Here is a 16154-nt window from a genome sequence, read left to right on the forward strand (position 1 = left end):
ATCCATGTCATTCAAGGGTCAACTTGATGAACTTAATGCTCACAGGATCATTGACACTTACTGTGGAGAGGTAGCCGAGAAATTCTTTAGTAGAAACAGTGGCATGCAGGGTGGAGAGCATGGATTTTGGAGTCAGACCACCTGGGTTAAGTCTTGGCTCTGCTGCTCAAGATCTTGAGCAAAACCCTTAGTTTGCTAAGTCTCAGCTCCTGGACTCTAAAAATTTCAGTGATGACTGGATCTAGCTAAGGGGGTTATTTTGGAGATGAATCAAGTTAAAGTGTTTAGCGTGCTGTGCTTAGTACTTAGTAAATGCTCAATAAAGGATAGCTTTTATGGAGGCCAATTCTGCAGTACAGAAAAACGAAGTGGTTCGTGCAAACAAGAACTGAACCCACATCCAGTTGTTGCTCCAGGAGGCCCCTCAGAATTTCATGGCTTATCTATGATTCAGGAAACCTAGAGGACAACATCTGACTGGGATCCCGGATGTTCTCATCTATCATTGGGAGTGTTTGTAACTTCCATGTTCAGTTATGTTTCAACTAAGGTTCAGTGCTGAGAAAAATTAAACTTAAAAGGAACAAACAAGCAAAAAAGGCAGAATGAGCCCTGACCGGTTTGGCTCAGCAGATAGAGCGTCAGCCTGTGGACTGAGGGGTCCCAGGTTCAATTCCGGTCAGGGGCATGTACCTGGGTTGCGGGCGCATCCCCAGTGGGGGGCATGCAGGAGGCAGCTGATCGATGTTTCTCTCTCATCGATGTTTCTCACTCTGTATCCCTCTCCCTCTCCCTTCCTCTCTGTAAAAAATCAATAAAATATATTTTCTTTTTTTAAAAAAAAGGCAGAATGACAAAAAGGGCCAGCTTACGAGAGATAGCATTTATGGACTTCCCTCACCATCAAAGAGCCACTTTCTCATGCCAATTTTACACCAGTTTTCAACAGAACTGAAATGCAAAGACTTGCTTTATCTTGATTTTGATCTGTTCCATGGGTGTCCCCATAGATTAGTGATTGGGTTTTCTTATACAAGCCTTGGCACTGTCCCTATCAGTTCAGCTACAATGGCTGGGAAACAGTCACATGAGGGCACAGATATCGCCAAAGAGCTCAGCTTCCTTCCCGCCCCTGGCATCCCAGATCTTGTCCACTATGGGAGTGCCTCACAGACATGACACGAATGGACAGTCTTCCCTTTGGCCAGAATTATTTCTAAAGCAAGCATAGGAAAAGCCCTTTTGTTCTGATGGGGCCAAAGGGAGGCCTTAAAGTTGAACAAGGAGCAGTTTTATATCTAATTCCTGTTGCTAGCCTGGCTTCTCCTCTTATCCACCTGCCAAAATAAAAAATAAAAAAAAATCGTCTGTGATTAGAAGAGACTCTCCTCTCTTCCTGTTATTCTCCAAAAACGCCTTAAATCCAAAAGCAACACTCTCTCGCTGGGTTTTAAATAATCAATATATGGAAATTTGATTGTTCTGACATTGAGGCTGGCCAAGGGCTGTAATTTATTAATGTGGCATTGTTTCACTTGTGATGTGTCCTTTGGCACAAACACCTGAAGAAGGGCATACTCGTATTAAAATCTCTATTTTCCTCCAGGAAGATCAAACTCTGCATTCAGCGTCTGTGTAATGTATTTGGCAACACAGCTGTTTCCTTGTACACCCAGGGTGTCATCGCACCCTGTTATTTCATTGTTTTATAATATGTCTTGGACTTGTCTCACTGCACCAACTAGATTTCAAATTCTTTCAAATCAAACTGTGTCATGTTGTTATCTGCATGGAAGGTCTCCAGGGTGATGTTCAGCCAGAGCACCTAGCATTTCTTTGTCTTTATCAGTCACTCATCTATAAACCTCACACACACTAGCAAAATAAAACACCTGTAATTGCCTTCATACAGCCTTTGCCCTCATGAGTTTCCTATATTATAGGAGACATTGACATGAATAAGAATTATAACAGATTCGCAAATACATTTCTCTTACAAGAAATCCAGTAACTATCGCATCTTAAAGTCCCAAAAGGATAACAGTGAATGGTTGGCCCCCCAAAATTAGGAAATTATGTTAAGTAATCACTCTACAAGAAGAGATACGTAGTGCCCAAGTCTGACTATGAAAAGGACACTTTGGGCCCAGCCAGCGTGGTTCAGTGGTTGAGTGTCAACCTATGAACCAGGAGGTCACAGTTCAATTCCGGTCAGGGAACATGCCCGGGTTGTGGGCTTGATCCCCAGTGTGGGGCGTGCAGGAGGCAGCTGATCAATGATTCATTCTCTCTCATCATTGATGTTTCTATCTCCCTCTCCCTTCCTCCCTGAAATCAATAAAAACATATTTTTTTAAAAAAGGTCATTTTAGGAAAACTTTTCTTCTCCGGTCTTCTCCCAATTTTAACCCTTCCCATCACTTAGACAACCTTCACATCGAAGGGACAGAAAGAGATATTCATGGAATGTCTGTGCTTTGCTTCATCACAGACCTGACATGAATGGACAGTCTCCCCTTGGGCCAGAATTATTTCTGTGTTTGTACAACCCACGAGTCTCACCTCATCATTAGATATTCGATTGTTTACAACATTCTAAAACAGTCCTTGGCCTGATTCGTCAGCAACCAATCTGCTCTGAAGGAGTCAGGTTACCTACATTCTATTTTATCAGCAGACTGGTGGAAACACCTAAGGAAAGATGCAGAAAGTGGCACTGCTCTTATAAAACAACTAGAGGCCCGGTGCATGGACTCGTGCACTGGTGGGGAGCATGGCCGGCGTGGATAGGCCTGCTGTGGCAGCGGCTGCTCCCACTGCACATTAGGCTACCAGAAAAAAGATGTTATGCAAATATATGATCCCTCCCAGCTATCCTCCCTGGAGAGCCATGATGCTGGGTCCCTCCCTGAGAATTCTGCTGGAATAGGAAATCTTCACTTGGTTAATTTAATACAACACCTCAGGGGCATACAGCCTATTAACACACTTCAACGTTCCAAACCACGTCTCTATTCTGAGCCTCTGGTGGTTGCTGCCTCAAATGCTGTTCTGAGGATTCTCTTGACAGGATCCCATTCAATAGGAGAACGCTGTGACAGATTAGCAAGGTTTGCCATGGACAAAGGAGGGGACAGTGCCAGCATGGATGCCAGGGGGCAGGAGGTTGTTTGCCCTAAAGCAGTTGTTTCAAACTGGAAACCACCAATAAAGTGCCAAGGAAAGTCTAAGAAAGAGCACTAAAAATATTCTCAGAGGTGATCATATTTGAGCTGGGCCTTAAAGAGGGACAGGATTTCAGCATGTGGGTAAGAGGGCAATCTGAGCAGCTGACATGGACGAGCATGGGTAAGGCACAGAGGCCGAGATATCCAGGGCTTTTGCACCTTTAAGAAACAGTGCATGGTCTGTTGGGGATGGTGGGCCCCAGGGCTCCTTCTGATGCAGGATCCAGGCTAGTGATGTCCAACACAGATATAATTTTATATGTTCTAGGTGCCACGTCAAAAAAGCAAAACTTTTCAAATTAATTCCTTTTCTTCCTAAAGCATTCCATGGTGGACAAATCATTAGAGAACTAGCAGCAAAATTCAATTTATTTAGATTAATAAAAGTGATGGAGCAGCTAAATTATGCCAGCTCGCATGACAGACACAAAGAGAACCATAAACTATGTGATCACAACAGTATCATAAAACGGAAAGAAATAAAACAATATCCGTAGCATATCATTCTGATTAGACTTGCCGGTAACAGCAAGGAGATAAAAAAAAAAAAAGGAAAGGGGAGGGTATGGATGCTGTTAACTTGCTCATAAGGACATCAACAATTGCCTGCTTGGCCCCTGCTTGCATGCTGAAGAAATATGGGATTTATCTTTTCGTGGCAGAACCTGAGTTATTGCTTGTATGATAATAATATTGAGGAGATTTTATAGCTGTTGAGCTAAATTAAAGCTAAACCTTAGTTTGGAGATTATCAGGGAGTTAGGATGTTACAAATAAGCTGCATGACACTGTGGAAAGCACACAACTTTCAGAGTCCAAACTGAATCTGAATCCTGGTTCTGCAGTTGTTAGCTGTGAAAATAGGCAGTTTCATGAGCCACACTTAGTCTGAGTTTCATGCTCTCTACTAGGGGTAGGATAAGGATTGTCTTTTGGAGTTTTTGCATGAGTAAATGAGATAATGTGTGCAAAGCCACCAAAGGTGCTCACACTGAGTAGATCACTATTGCAATCACTGATCACTGATCATTGATTAGACACCTACTCTATGTTAAACAGTCCTCTGGGTGCTGCTGAAACAGCTGTGGAAATAAAGATTAAAAACTAACTAGTGTGGTTGTTTTATAATATCAATAATTTCCATTATTGTTCGTCAATATGATGAAAAGATAATGTGACAGTTAGTTACCACATGCCTGACCTACAATTATATAGAACCTCTGAAGGTAGATGTTTTCCTTTGAGATTATGCTGTTCTGCTTCTTTATTTTACCTATGAGAAAATTTAGCTCCAAGAAATAAAATTGGACTGAAGTCTGATATTATGAAGATGAATAAGACTAAGTGTTGTCCTCAACTAGTTGCTTTGGCCAGATTTTCAGCAATGAACTGAGATCTTCCCCACTGCATTCCCTAAATACCTCTCTACCTACTACGTCCTGACTCTTATTTCTGTCTCCTCTTTGCAACTCTACTCATTCCCTTTGCACTTTTGACTGACCTTGAATTTACTGACTTATCCCTTCAACATACACCAAGCAATTTAGCTCAGACTTACTTTTGTCTGGAAAGAAATAAAACAATAATTACTCGAGGCTCTGGGCCAACTATACCCGAAGATATAGAAAGAAGTTGTTTATGTAGTGTAGCATGTGAGACCTTGTGAAAATATCTCCTTCACCCAGGACCTAAAAGTCTCAGAATAAAGATTCACTTTATAAATGTATCTTAATTATCACCTTGTTCTAAGAAAATATTTTTAAATTTAGGTAATCCTAATGTGCATTTGACCAGTAATTACATTCAGGAACAAGCTAGCAGGGAACAAAATTTACCCCTTTTAGCCTATAGTTTCATTTTCACAATTGCTTTTATAAATTTAAAAATACTTCAGTATTTGATTTAGCCACAGAATTTTGAATTGTATATGAACAATAAATAATTTTAGCATAAGTACAGGTCAAATATTGTATGGAACACACTTATGTTAAAAATATTACTATAGTAATATGCCATTGATTGACCCCTTCTCAATTCTGAATCCAAGTGAGTACTAACATCTCTATTCTGGTCTTCCTAAGAAAGTAAAACAAGTTTGACTGAAGATTAACAAATATGGAAATATGATACCCTAACACATAGTTTTTGCTGTAATTCCATCTCAAGGGTTCCCAGAAGCCTCTAAAAATATATGGGGTCATTGAGAATATCTTTGGCTACAATTAACAGAAAATGCAGAGTCTGACAGGCTTAAATAATAAAGAAATACCAGAAAGCCTACAACTAGATGCCCAGAAACATAGTGATGCCATAAAAACCCAGGTTCCCCCCACCATTCTCCTCAATGGCAGCTTCCTCCAAGGGGCTGCTTTCCCTCATCACTGCAACGTGGCTGCCAGTGACTGTTGGATCTGTATATGTCCCTGCCAACAGCCAGCAGGAGCTAAAGACAAGCCTCTCCCTCTGATTAGGCCAGCTCAGAATATCCCTCCACCCTTGGACTAGTAACTGTCATCATGGTAACTCCATGTATTTATCAGCTTAGAAATCAGACTTCCTCCTGGGCTGTGGATGAGATGTCTGAGGCAAGAGGAGGCAACTAAAACCTATCATGAGTTCTTTAATTTTTTTTATTCAAATATGCCATAAATTTGATTTTTTTTTAAAAAGCCACCTTTAGTGTTCCTAAAGATTGTGAACCTACTCTTGTTTGCCAAATACCAGTGAAGCAAAACCAGTGAATTAAGTCTGCCTTTGGTAAAATATACTAATACCCAGATTTTGAAATATAATCAACAGTTTAAGTGTTTACTAAAGGAAATGTTCCTTTTGCTCCGGGACTTAGAAATATAGACATGTTTAAAGTCATTCTTGAATTTTCCTTGTATGGTCAGCTTCATCAGTCATCAACAAATTAAATTTGAATAGACCCTTACTAGAAAATGTTCTACATTAATCTCATTTGAGTGTCACAACAACCGAGAGACAGGACAGAGGTTATTCGCCTCATATTTCTGACAAGGAAAACAGCCCCGCCCTGATCAATGGACTTGTTCGAGGTCACATTCTCTATTCCACTGGAAAACAGAACCAGAGCACAGTTCTTTCTGTCACACCTTCTTGCTGCCCGCAGTGGAGACTGTTGCATCTGTTCACACTGGCACAAGACCTCTGTTCTATCTGTAAGGTCTAGCCTCAGTACAACAACAGAAACGAGGAAGCTGGGAAAAGGAGGTACTTGTAGAAAGCCTGCCTGCTCCATTTCACTTAAAGAAACCACTGAGTTCCATTTTCAGCAGCCTTCATATATCAGAATAATATGGACAAGAATCAAGTCAGTATTCCACTGTATCAAAGAATCCTACACAAAGTTTGTATGGCTAAGCCTCTACTTTTCACTTCACTGCCACTGTATCAGTTAGAGATATTTTTATGACACAGACAGATACACACACATAAACACAAGTCACAAAAGCCTTGAACTGGTTTAAGCAGTAAGCGAAATGCACTGGCTCACAAACTTAAATGTAAGGCATCTCAACTTCAGAGACCCAGAGAAGGTCACCAGCATGATATCTCACCCTCTCCCTGCGCTGCTCTCCCACACATTGACTTCATCCCAAGCTCCACTTGGTCACGGCAGCCCTCCTCTTTTCCAGAACAAAACCTCTGAGATCAAATCCAATACAAAGGAGAGAGTGCTTTTCTACCAACATCCCCAGAAATGCCTCCGTGTGAACTATTGCCTCTGACAAGGCCGCATGCCCATCTCTAAAGCAGTCGCTAGGAAGAGAATATAGATGCCTGGTGGCCAAACTGCCCTGGGAGCCAGGGCTGCAGTCAACTCCATCCAACAAACAGATGAATAGTGATGAAGAAGCGGTTACCTAGAAGGGAAACAAAGTCCTGCTTAAGAGGGAGGGTGAGTAGATGCTGGGAGACAAAATTTAATGTATCCACTATGCTCATGGGCAAAAACAAGAACTGATTCAGCATCAAGGGAAACTATTCATCACACCACTGCCTACAGAGTGTCTTTGCTCAAGTCTTTTAAGAAATGGCATTATCCACCTTGATTATTCACTGTTGGGCAATATTTGCACAGACAATCTGGCCCAGGAACAATAAGGCACAAACCCTGATATTTGAGGTTATATTTATATTCAAAGAACCAGGCCAATATATATTGCCATTCTTAGCTGACAACTTAGGAATAATTACCTGGCTGGACAAGACAAAGAGAGAAAAGGATGAAGCCTCCTGCTCTGTAAAGGTTATCAGTAAAAGATGAAAGTGAAAGAGAAAAAGGTCTCGGTTTGGGCTGAGAGTCAAAAGCATTCGTCTCTGAAGCTGAACTGATCACTGAGAGGTATAAAATCTGATCATAGGGAGTTTATGGACGAACGCAAGCAGAAAGGAAAATCAAAAGCAGTAAAAATCAAGCCACAAAAAAAAAGCACAACAACTTACAGAGCGGGTCACCACTTAAGAGGTTGTTCTAGGAGATTGCTTTGTCCTCTTAGCAGAGCTAACCAGCTCTACATGAAATGACATGGTCACAATATCACAGGCAACCATCACGTCTGGAACTTTGCAAATGGTAGTCACCATGGAGATATTTCAAGTGCCCTCAAATGAGCATTATTTTAGTCCATTTTCCAAATGACTCTAGATTTTATCCTGCTGGGTAATTTGCTTTCTGTCTCTCCCTCTCCTTCACCCTTTCCTTTTGCCACAATATAAGGAAAGGACAAATGAATCCTCACCCTCTGAGATTTCAGGCTCTGGGCTAAAGATCAGACCAGGGGGAAGAAAATGAGATTCTCAAATAGATACTATTTACAATAACATAAAAAGACCCAAATGGCAAAGACTGTATCTAACAATAGATTGACCATAGATGTGCAACACTTCTACACAGAAAACTACCTAATACTATTAAGAGAGATTTAATAAACCCTAAGTAAATCAAGGGACCGTATGACTCAATATCATCAATCTGGCAATTCTCCACAAATTGACCTGTAAATTTAAAATAATCTTTCCTAAAACCTAAATATCAGCAGCTTTATTTTTAGAAAATGTGTGATCTAATCTTTAAATTTACATAGAGAACAAAAAGCCAAAAATAGCCAAGGAAGATAATGACAACAAGGAAGAACACAATTGGAAAACTTATACTACCAGATATTAACACATCATGTCAAGACATTATAAGGCTACAGTAATTAACAGTGTAGTATAGGTACAAGCGTGAAAATAGAATACTGGAACTGAATATAGAAACAGACCCCCTGACTACAATCACTCAATGTATGACAAAGATGACATCAAAATGCAGTAGGGTTGATCTTTTCTGTAAGTGATGTTAGGTTACTTGGGTATCCATGAAGGGAAAAGTGAAGTTAGATTCATAACTCATACCATAAAAATGTCAATTACAGACAGATTATAAATGTTAATGTGAAAGATAACATATATTTTAAAAGAAAACAAAAAACAGTATCCTCACAACCCTGAGGTGAAAAAAATCTGTTAAGCAGGACAAGAAAGGCACTTGAGAAAGAAATTAATAAATTAAACAAGTCCAATGTTGGTCATTATTTTCTGCCAATTGGACATGACTTCATGTGACATGCCAAGGAGAGAACAGCCCCATCCTAAAGCAGTTCAAACATCAGTAAGAAACTATGGTGATGCTCAGAGATGCAAAAAAAATCAGCGTGATAAAATATCAAGTCTGCTAAAACTACATACATATTATCCGACATTCAAAAAATATTAAGTCAGATTGTGCCACTCTGCTGCTTGAAATCCTCTAGTGGTTTCCCCTACAGCTGCCCACAAAGCCCCCATCACCTCTCCAACTCAGCCTCCTCCTACTCCTCCCTGTATTCACCACACTCCAGACACAGTAGACATCAAATAAATATTAGGTAAACTAATAAGTAATGAAAGAAGGAAGAAATATATCAGCTTTTCACTCCATTATCCGTAGGATGTGATCCTTGTCCTTATGGTCCAAGATGGCTGCTCTGTCTCAGACATCACATCCACATTCTAAACACCAAGACAGAGGAAAGAAGAAGGATGATGTATCACCTTTATTTTAAGAAAAGAAAAGGTGCTTGCAAATACCAGAAGTTCCACACACTACTTCTATTTACATCCCATCGTCTATAACTTAAGCCATGGTTCTCAACCTCAGCATTATTGGCACTTGGGCCAGATAACGCTTTGTTGTGGAAGGCCATCCTGCGCACTGTAGGGTGTTTAGGGGCATTTCTCCTAGCATCCCACCAAATGCCAGGGGAACACACCCTTACCCAGCCTGAGCCGTGACAAAATATGCCCACATGTTGCTACAATTCCCGTGGGAGGGGGGACCTCCCTGGCGGAGAACCACAAGCTAAAAGAGAGGTGGCAAATATCAAAATATCATGGTAAAGTGGGATTCCGTATTCTCAGACGGAACAGGAAAATGAATGTTTGCTAAATAGCCAGCAGTCTCTGTTGAGGGGGAAAAAATACACACACACACACACAAAAAAACCTCCTTCTTCCCAGAGGCAAGCACTGTTGCCAGCTTTTTGAGATAATTTCAGGAATATTCAGTGCATAGAAAAGTATCCTTGTATTTGCATGAAGTGCAGCCTCTTTCATAAGAGTCTATGCCAGTGGTTCTCAACCTGTGGGTCGCGACCCCTTTGGTGGTCAAATGACCCTTTCACAGGGGTCGCCTAAGACCATCCTGCATATCAGATATTTACATTGCGATTCATAACAGTAGCAACATTACAGTTATGAAGTAGCAACGAAAATAATTTTATGGTTGGGTCACAACATGAGGAACTGTATGGTTGGGCCAGAAGGTTGAGAACCACTGGTCTATGCCTTGCTTTCTCTAGCTTAACAAGGCTGTTTTTTTCTAGGCTATGATGTGACCCTTTTACCTATACCTTCAAGTTTTCTTTTGTTTCTGAAATGTTTTCTTAAATTACTTCCTTAAATATCAGCTCAGTTTCCGTATTAAATTACATCCTTAGGTATCAGTTCAGTTTCTGTGTTGAGGTTACCTTCCTCATTAACACCAATTATGGGTATGATTGACTGTGTCAATCTTCTACATCTGTTATTTTTGTCTTAACTTTTAAAGAAAATGTTTATGTGAATTTACATTTCATTTCCCTGTTCCTTATTCTCACCAGTGTCTCTCCCTTAAGTGCTGCATTCCGTTCTTTTGTTGGCAAAGCTCATACGGCGTCTCTTTCTAGATCCTTATTTTCTAGAAGCAATTACTTCATTAATTTTCATGAATAGTGAGGTGTTTGACCATAGTTTTAGCTTCTCAAAGGCAACAATTTTCTGAATATTCTTTATCTGCCAACAGTTTTCCTCCTGACTTGTACCTGGTATTGGTTTAATAGGACTTCAGATCCACTTGTTTATGACTTAAGTGAAGTTGTTTTAATCCATTTGGTTATGACAAAGAAAAAAAGTTACTTTTAGAACTAAAGTTGCCGTGATATGAAGTAAGTTGTGTCAATGCATCATCATCTCATCTGTTGTCTTTGATAAGCATCAGCAGCTGAGGGGCTCTCCTGGGGACTTATCAATAAGAACAATTGGCCTGGTGGCATGGCTCAGTGGTTGAGCATCGACTGATGAACCAGAAGGTCAGGGTTCAATACCACACATGCTCAGGTTGCGGGCTCGGTCCCCAGTGGGAGGATGCAGGAGGCAGCCGATCAATGATTCTCTCTCATTATTGATGTTTCTATCTTTCCCTCCCTCTCCCTTCCTTTCTGAAGTCAATAAAAATCTAATCGAATAATAGACTCACAGGGTAATTAACCGTACCTTTGCTACACCTCCCATTGGCTAATCAGCGAGATATGCAAATTAACCGCCAACAAAGATGGCAGTTAATTTGCATACGTAGGCACGAGGCAGAGCAGCGAAGGCACTGAAGGCGGCTCCAGCCAGAGCAGCAAAAGCCTGGGTTCCGGGTGCCTGAGGAAAACTGGTGCCGGCAGCCAGGGGAAGGGAAGACCTATTGCACGAATCTTTTCATGCAACAGGCCTCTAGTATATTATAAAAAATAAAAAATAAATAAGAACACATGGAGAAACAACTATGGCAGGGGGACATTTAGACCATAAATATGGAAAGTTTGTGGGAACTATTTGAGAGTTTCCGTCTGGGCAAGGCAACACTTTGCTGGCCTAAACAGCTTTCCAAATATCTTGAGACATTTGCTCCTGACATGGCCAAGGCAACTCTTTGGTTGGCAGTGGTGCTAAAGGGGGCAGTGGTCCCTGGAGTGATGACCCTCAGAGCAGCCTGGCCAGTCCACCAACACCAGCGTCTTAGTTCCCTAGCAACATGCTCTAGCAACAAGGGACTTTCATTTTTGCACTGGCAGCTGGAAGTAGGCTCATGGTTAATTAAGCTGTCTCTCCTGAGAAGCCAAACTCATATAAAGGTACACCTCTAAATGTGAACTTTTCTCCTTTCACCTCCCCTTGCCTGGAACAATAGTGTGCTTAATCCATCATTTTTTTGGAGTCTGTTATTTCTTTATTTGGCTTATCAAATGATATTTTCCTGTATGCTATTGGCTTGTGAAATTATTATAATTCCCACAGCAAACCTGTGCTGAATAAATTGTTGGCAAAGACAGAATCAGTCTGTGAGTATAACTCCACCGCCCAAAACAAAATAAAATCAAAACATCTTTTCTTTTTTTATTTTAGATCCCATGGGTCATTTCTTTTTCATTGCTACTCATGAGTGAGATAAGTTCTCACTCTATTAAATACTTGCAGAAAATATGTAAGGAACTAACCAAACTAGAAAGAAACCTCTGTTATATGAAGCTGTGAGTGGAATTAATTTTTTAGGTTTTTCTTCCCCCCAGCCATCAGGGACCATAGCCGTCTGTCTTTCCACAATGCGGATTCTCTTTCTCATCTGCAGTTTGTTTCCAGGCATTGTGCCTCGTCTGTGTAATTTCTCATTCAGTCCTGCCCTCCATCCTCTTTACCAGCTCGGCCTAGCAAAGTTCCTGTAACTAGTCCTCATTATTCTCCCTGTTCCAAACAAGAATAAGACCAAGGCCACTCCTGGCTACTAACATGCATTCTCTTTTGCTCTTCTATCTGAACGTATTATTGGAGGTAGCGATGGAAATTGCTAAAAGATTGCTTTTCCTAGATGTGACTATAATTAGGTTCTGTGGCCAACTCAGGAAGGGAATTCTGGAAAGTGCAGAGTCAGAAAACTTTCCCATCATCCCTTCTAGGGTCTTTGTCTGGTCTAATCATTACATTAAGACAGAGGAACAGGAAAAAACAAATTTTGTACGTACAGAAGCCCCCTAAAAATATGAGACTCCCAACAGTCGGGCAGTTGAGCCTCATATACCATCTTGAACTAAGGAGAAGGGGTGGGGGTCTGGGGCTTCAAATGCAGAAGGACAATTCACAGTAAGATGAGAAGAACAGATGTCCGATAAACAAATGTTTGCCCTGCCAAGCAGATGAGTCTTTCTGATATAAAAGACTATCTCTGGTAATACCTCTCTTCCTGGTACAGGCCCCCCCATCTCAATGATTGTAGGAAGTTACCGGGGAGGTAAAGAGCTCTTCCCGAGGCTGCTGAGCTCCGATTGACTTCAGCTCAAAATAATGCACAAACCAAAGTGGTACATTCTAGGGTGGCCCATTCTGCTTCCCCTCAAAGTCTCTATAAAAAGAAGAGGGGAGCCCTGGCCGGTTTGGCTCAGTGGATAGAGCGTCGGCCTACGGACTCAAGGGTCCCAGGTTTGATTCCGGTCAAGGGCATGTACCTTGGTTGCAGGCACATACCCAGTGGGGAGTGTGCAGGAGGCAGCTGATCGATGTTTCTCTCTCATTGATGTTTCTAATTCTCTATCCCTCTTCCTTCCTCTCTGTAAAAAATCAATAAAATATTTTTAAAAAAGAAGAAGAAGAGGGGAAGCTGGAGAAAGCTGTGGTTCTACTACCTACTACTGACTGGAAAGTACATGTCATGGTTGATGCTCCAGCCAGCCCTTGGATCAAGGAGTTGTCAGAAAGATGAAAGCCACACACCAGGATGGTGGGTCAAACAAACAAACAAAAACTGATTTTTTTTTTCATTTTTTATGGTACTACATTTATTGAAAGTGTGAAGATACAGAACCTTTATAATATATAGAATTAAAAATTACCTATGAAGATAAAAACAGATTTGGTTTTAAAAAGTCAATTTAGTAAATATTCTGCTTGCTATGTTTCTATGACAATATCTGGTATAAACACTACAAAATAAGGCAAACTTCTGGAAAAAGTCATTAATAAAATTTTATGAAAAAGTGTTCAGTCCTAATTTCTTTTCATTTGTAGAATCACTGGCAAAGTACATCAGGCGAGTAGAGCAGTTTCAGAGGTTCAGTTTCGGACAGAAGGAGCCTTCTCTATTTTGGTGCCAGAGGTGGTCGGACACCCTGCCGCTTCATTTCGTCGAGTCCTTTCCAGTATTTAAAATTGTTGTCCAGGTGCTGCAGTGACTCCTGTAGGTCTACAAAGTCGTCCCAAGCACGGTACATGTCTGTGACGAAGCAGTTGATGAAGAAGACCTGGGACTTGGGGATGCTGCAGGTGTTTCGGTCAAAAGCTGGCATCACCACAGGCAAGTCCAGCTTCTTTTCTTCGGTCTGAGAAAAATACTCGGTCTGAGAAAAATACTCCTCCGAGATGCGTGCAGCCCACTCGATGCACTGCTCCAAGGGCCGGCAGGGGTTGGACGCGGCCGCGCACTTGATCATCATCCGCTTGATCAGAGTCCGGTTCTCTGGAGACCGGAGCGTCGTGTCTACGTCACGAGGGTTTGGCTCACTCCCCTCGCTTTCCTCCAGCTCTGCTAAGGGCTTGACGACACTGTTGACAAACTTATTGATGTGCTCGAAGTGCCTGGTCATCTCTGTGGCCAAGACCATGTCGATGATGGCCCGGCGCAGCGTCCGGTAGTCATTCCTCTCCATGTTCTTGAAGATGTTGCGCTTGTCCTCCTTGGCGGTCAGCTGGAAGGCCAGGGCCGCGTGGTGGTTCTCCAACACGGCACCGTCGTTGTACAGCACGGCCAGCGGGCTGCCCGCGTTGCACAGGAAGAGGTTGGTCCTCCCCGGGTGGTCCAGGTCGTGGATGGCGGCTGCGATGAGGGCGGAGGCCTCGTCCACTGAGTCTACCGCTTGCTTGATCCTCTCCTGGCAGAGGCAGTAGGCGGTGGCGTGCAGCACGTCGGCAGCGTGGGTGGAGTTGTGGTAGGGGTTGGAGGAGTGGTAGTGGGCTTCCATAGTCTGCAGCCACAGCTGCAGCGTCGTCTCGGAGCACTTCAAGAATTCACAGGCCTCAAAGCGAGCAAAGATTTTGAGACCAAGAAAAGTCAAAGGCCTTTTCTGAGTGGCAGTCTCCAGTTCAAACACATGAAAGTCCCAGTCGTCATCGCTTTCCAGGGCCTCAGCTATCCGCGGTGGGATATTGTGAAGGGACTCGGAGGTGAGTAAGCGGCCCGAAACTTGATGCAGGTAGACATCAGGCCCCCAATGAGGTCCTTGGTGTGAGGATCCTCTTCCTTCGCCCCGAACTGTGGTGAATACAGCTCCGAGGTTCTCAGAATTTCCAGGACGCGGTCTAAGGCTTCCGTCACAGGCACGGAACTGTTCTCCTGGACAGCACTGATGATATCGATCACCTTTGCTGGCCCTTGAGGCAACACTCCTTTTCCTCTTGTCTTTATGTTTACCCGACGGATTACCTGTGGGAGTGCCAGAATGAACGGAGTCTGTGATCTTCTCAGCCTTACTGTTGCCGATGCTCACTCGGCACATAATGGACACATAGTGTCTAATTTTTCCTCCCTGTCCAATGACAGGCATTATCTTCACATTTTGTTGTACATTATCTCCGTTTTGGAGTGGTAAACGCCTTGCCACTCCTTGCCCATCTTCGTGCATGAATTTATAGTACTGAACAAGTCAGCCTTTTTCTCATTTAGAGGCATGTTTGCTAACTCCTTCCCTAATAATTCACCCGACGCATAGCCCACTGTTGTTTCAAATGCTGGATTTACATACTGTATGTAGTTGTCCTCACTCGTGATTTTAATGGCGTCTTGGCTTTTCTCTAGTGCAGAGAATACTGAATTACAAGCCCTGAGTTTCAGCTGTGACCGCACCTCTCCAAACTCCAGCTGCAGCAGCTCCGCGTAACAGGCCTGGAGGCTGGGGTTCTCCACGTACCTCCTCCTAAAGCCGGCACTAATGAGGGACATCACATCATCTCCATCCCGCCTGCGTACTCCACCAACAATAACTGTGTTTTCTGAAACTTTTGTTGCTCGAATAGACCTGCACAGCGCCGGGGCGTCCAGCTGCTGGGGGTTTCTGTGGTCGATGATGACGATGTCGTGATCTGCAGCCACGAAACAGGTTAACACAGCCTGGACCTCCAGGGCCACCGTGCACTTAAACCCTGCTTTTTCACACGCCTTACGGAAGCCTTTCCACTGTCTATCGTCTCTGACAAACGCTAAAAGTACCTGGAGTTGATGTGCATGAAACCTCATGGGGCCAAACTGCACATGAGATGTTGGTGTCTTCGAGTCGAGGCCCGCGGGGAGGGCGCCGCTGGTGGTGGCCAAGGCTTCGGGCTCCGGACGGAGCAGGGCGCCCGGCCCGCCCGGCAGGGGCAGCAGCGCCGCGGGGTCCTGCGCGTCCTCGGCCTCCGGGGCGCCCAGGCACACGGTCTGGGTCTCGGTACTGCGGGTGCTCGGGGCGCAGTCCGTACTGGCGGGGCGCCGCGGACACGCTGGCGGCGGCCGCTCTCCGGTCAGCAAACGGTCAGCCAACGGTCAGCCAACGG

At 43.1% G+C, this 16154-nt stretch overlaps 1 protein-coding gene across 1 annotated transcript; it reads right to left on the reverse strand.

The window, feature by feature from the left end:
* Positions 1 to 13488: 13488 nt before the first annotated feature.
* Positions 13489 to 16079, reverse strand: LOC132241251 (high affinity cAMP-specific and IBMX-insensitive 3',5'-cyclic phosphodiesterase 8A-like). Its single transcript, XM_059709624.1, is given in 4 exon segments — positions 13489 to 14820; positions 14823 to 14989; positions 14991 to 15207; positions 15210 to 16079. Coding segments are annotated over 4 exon segments (2145 nt in total). The 5' UTR covers positions 15859 to 16079; the 3' UTR covers positions 13489 to 13708.
* Positions 16080 to 16154: the final 75 nt, after the last annotated feature.

The sequence above is a fragment of the Myotis daubentonii genome, chromosome 9 (genome assembly GCF_963259705.1).
Source record: "Myotis daubentonii chromosome 9, mMyoDau2.1, whole genome shotgun sequence".
NCBI lineage: Eukaryota > Metazoa > Chordata > Mammalia > Chiroptera > Vespertilionidae > Myotis > Myotis daubentonii.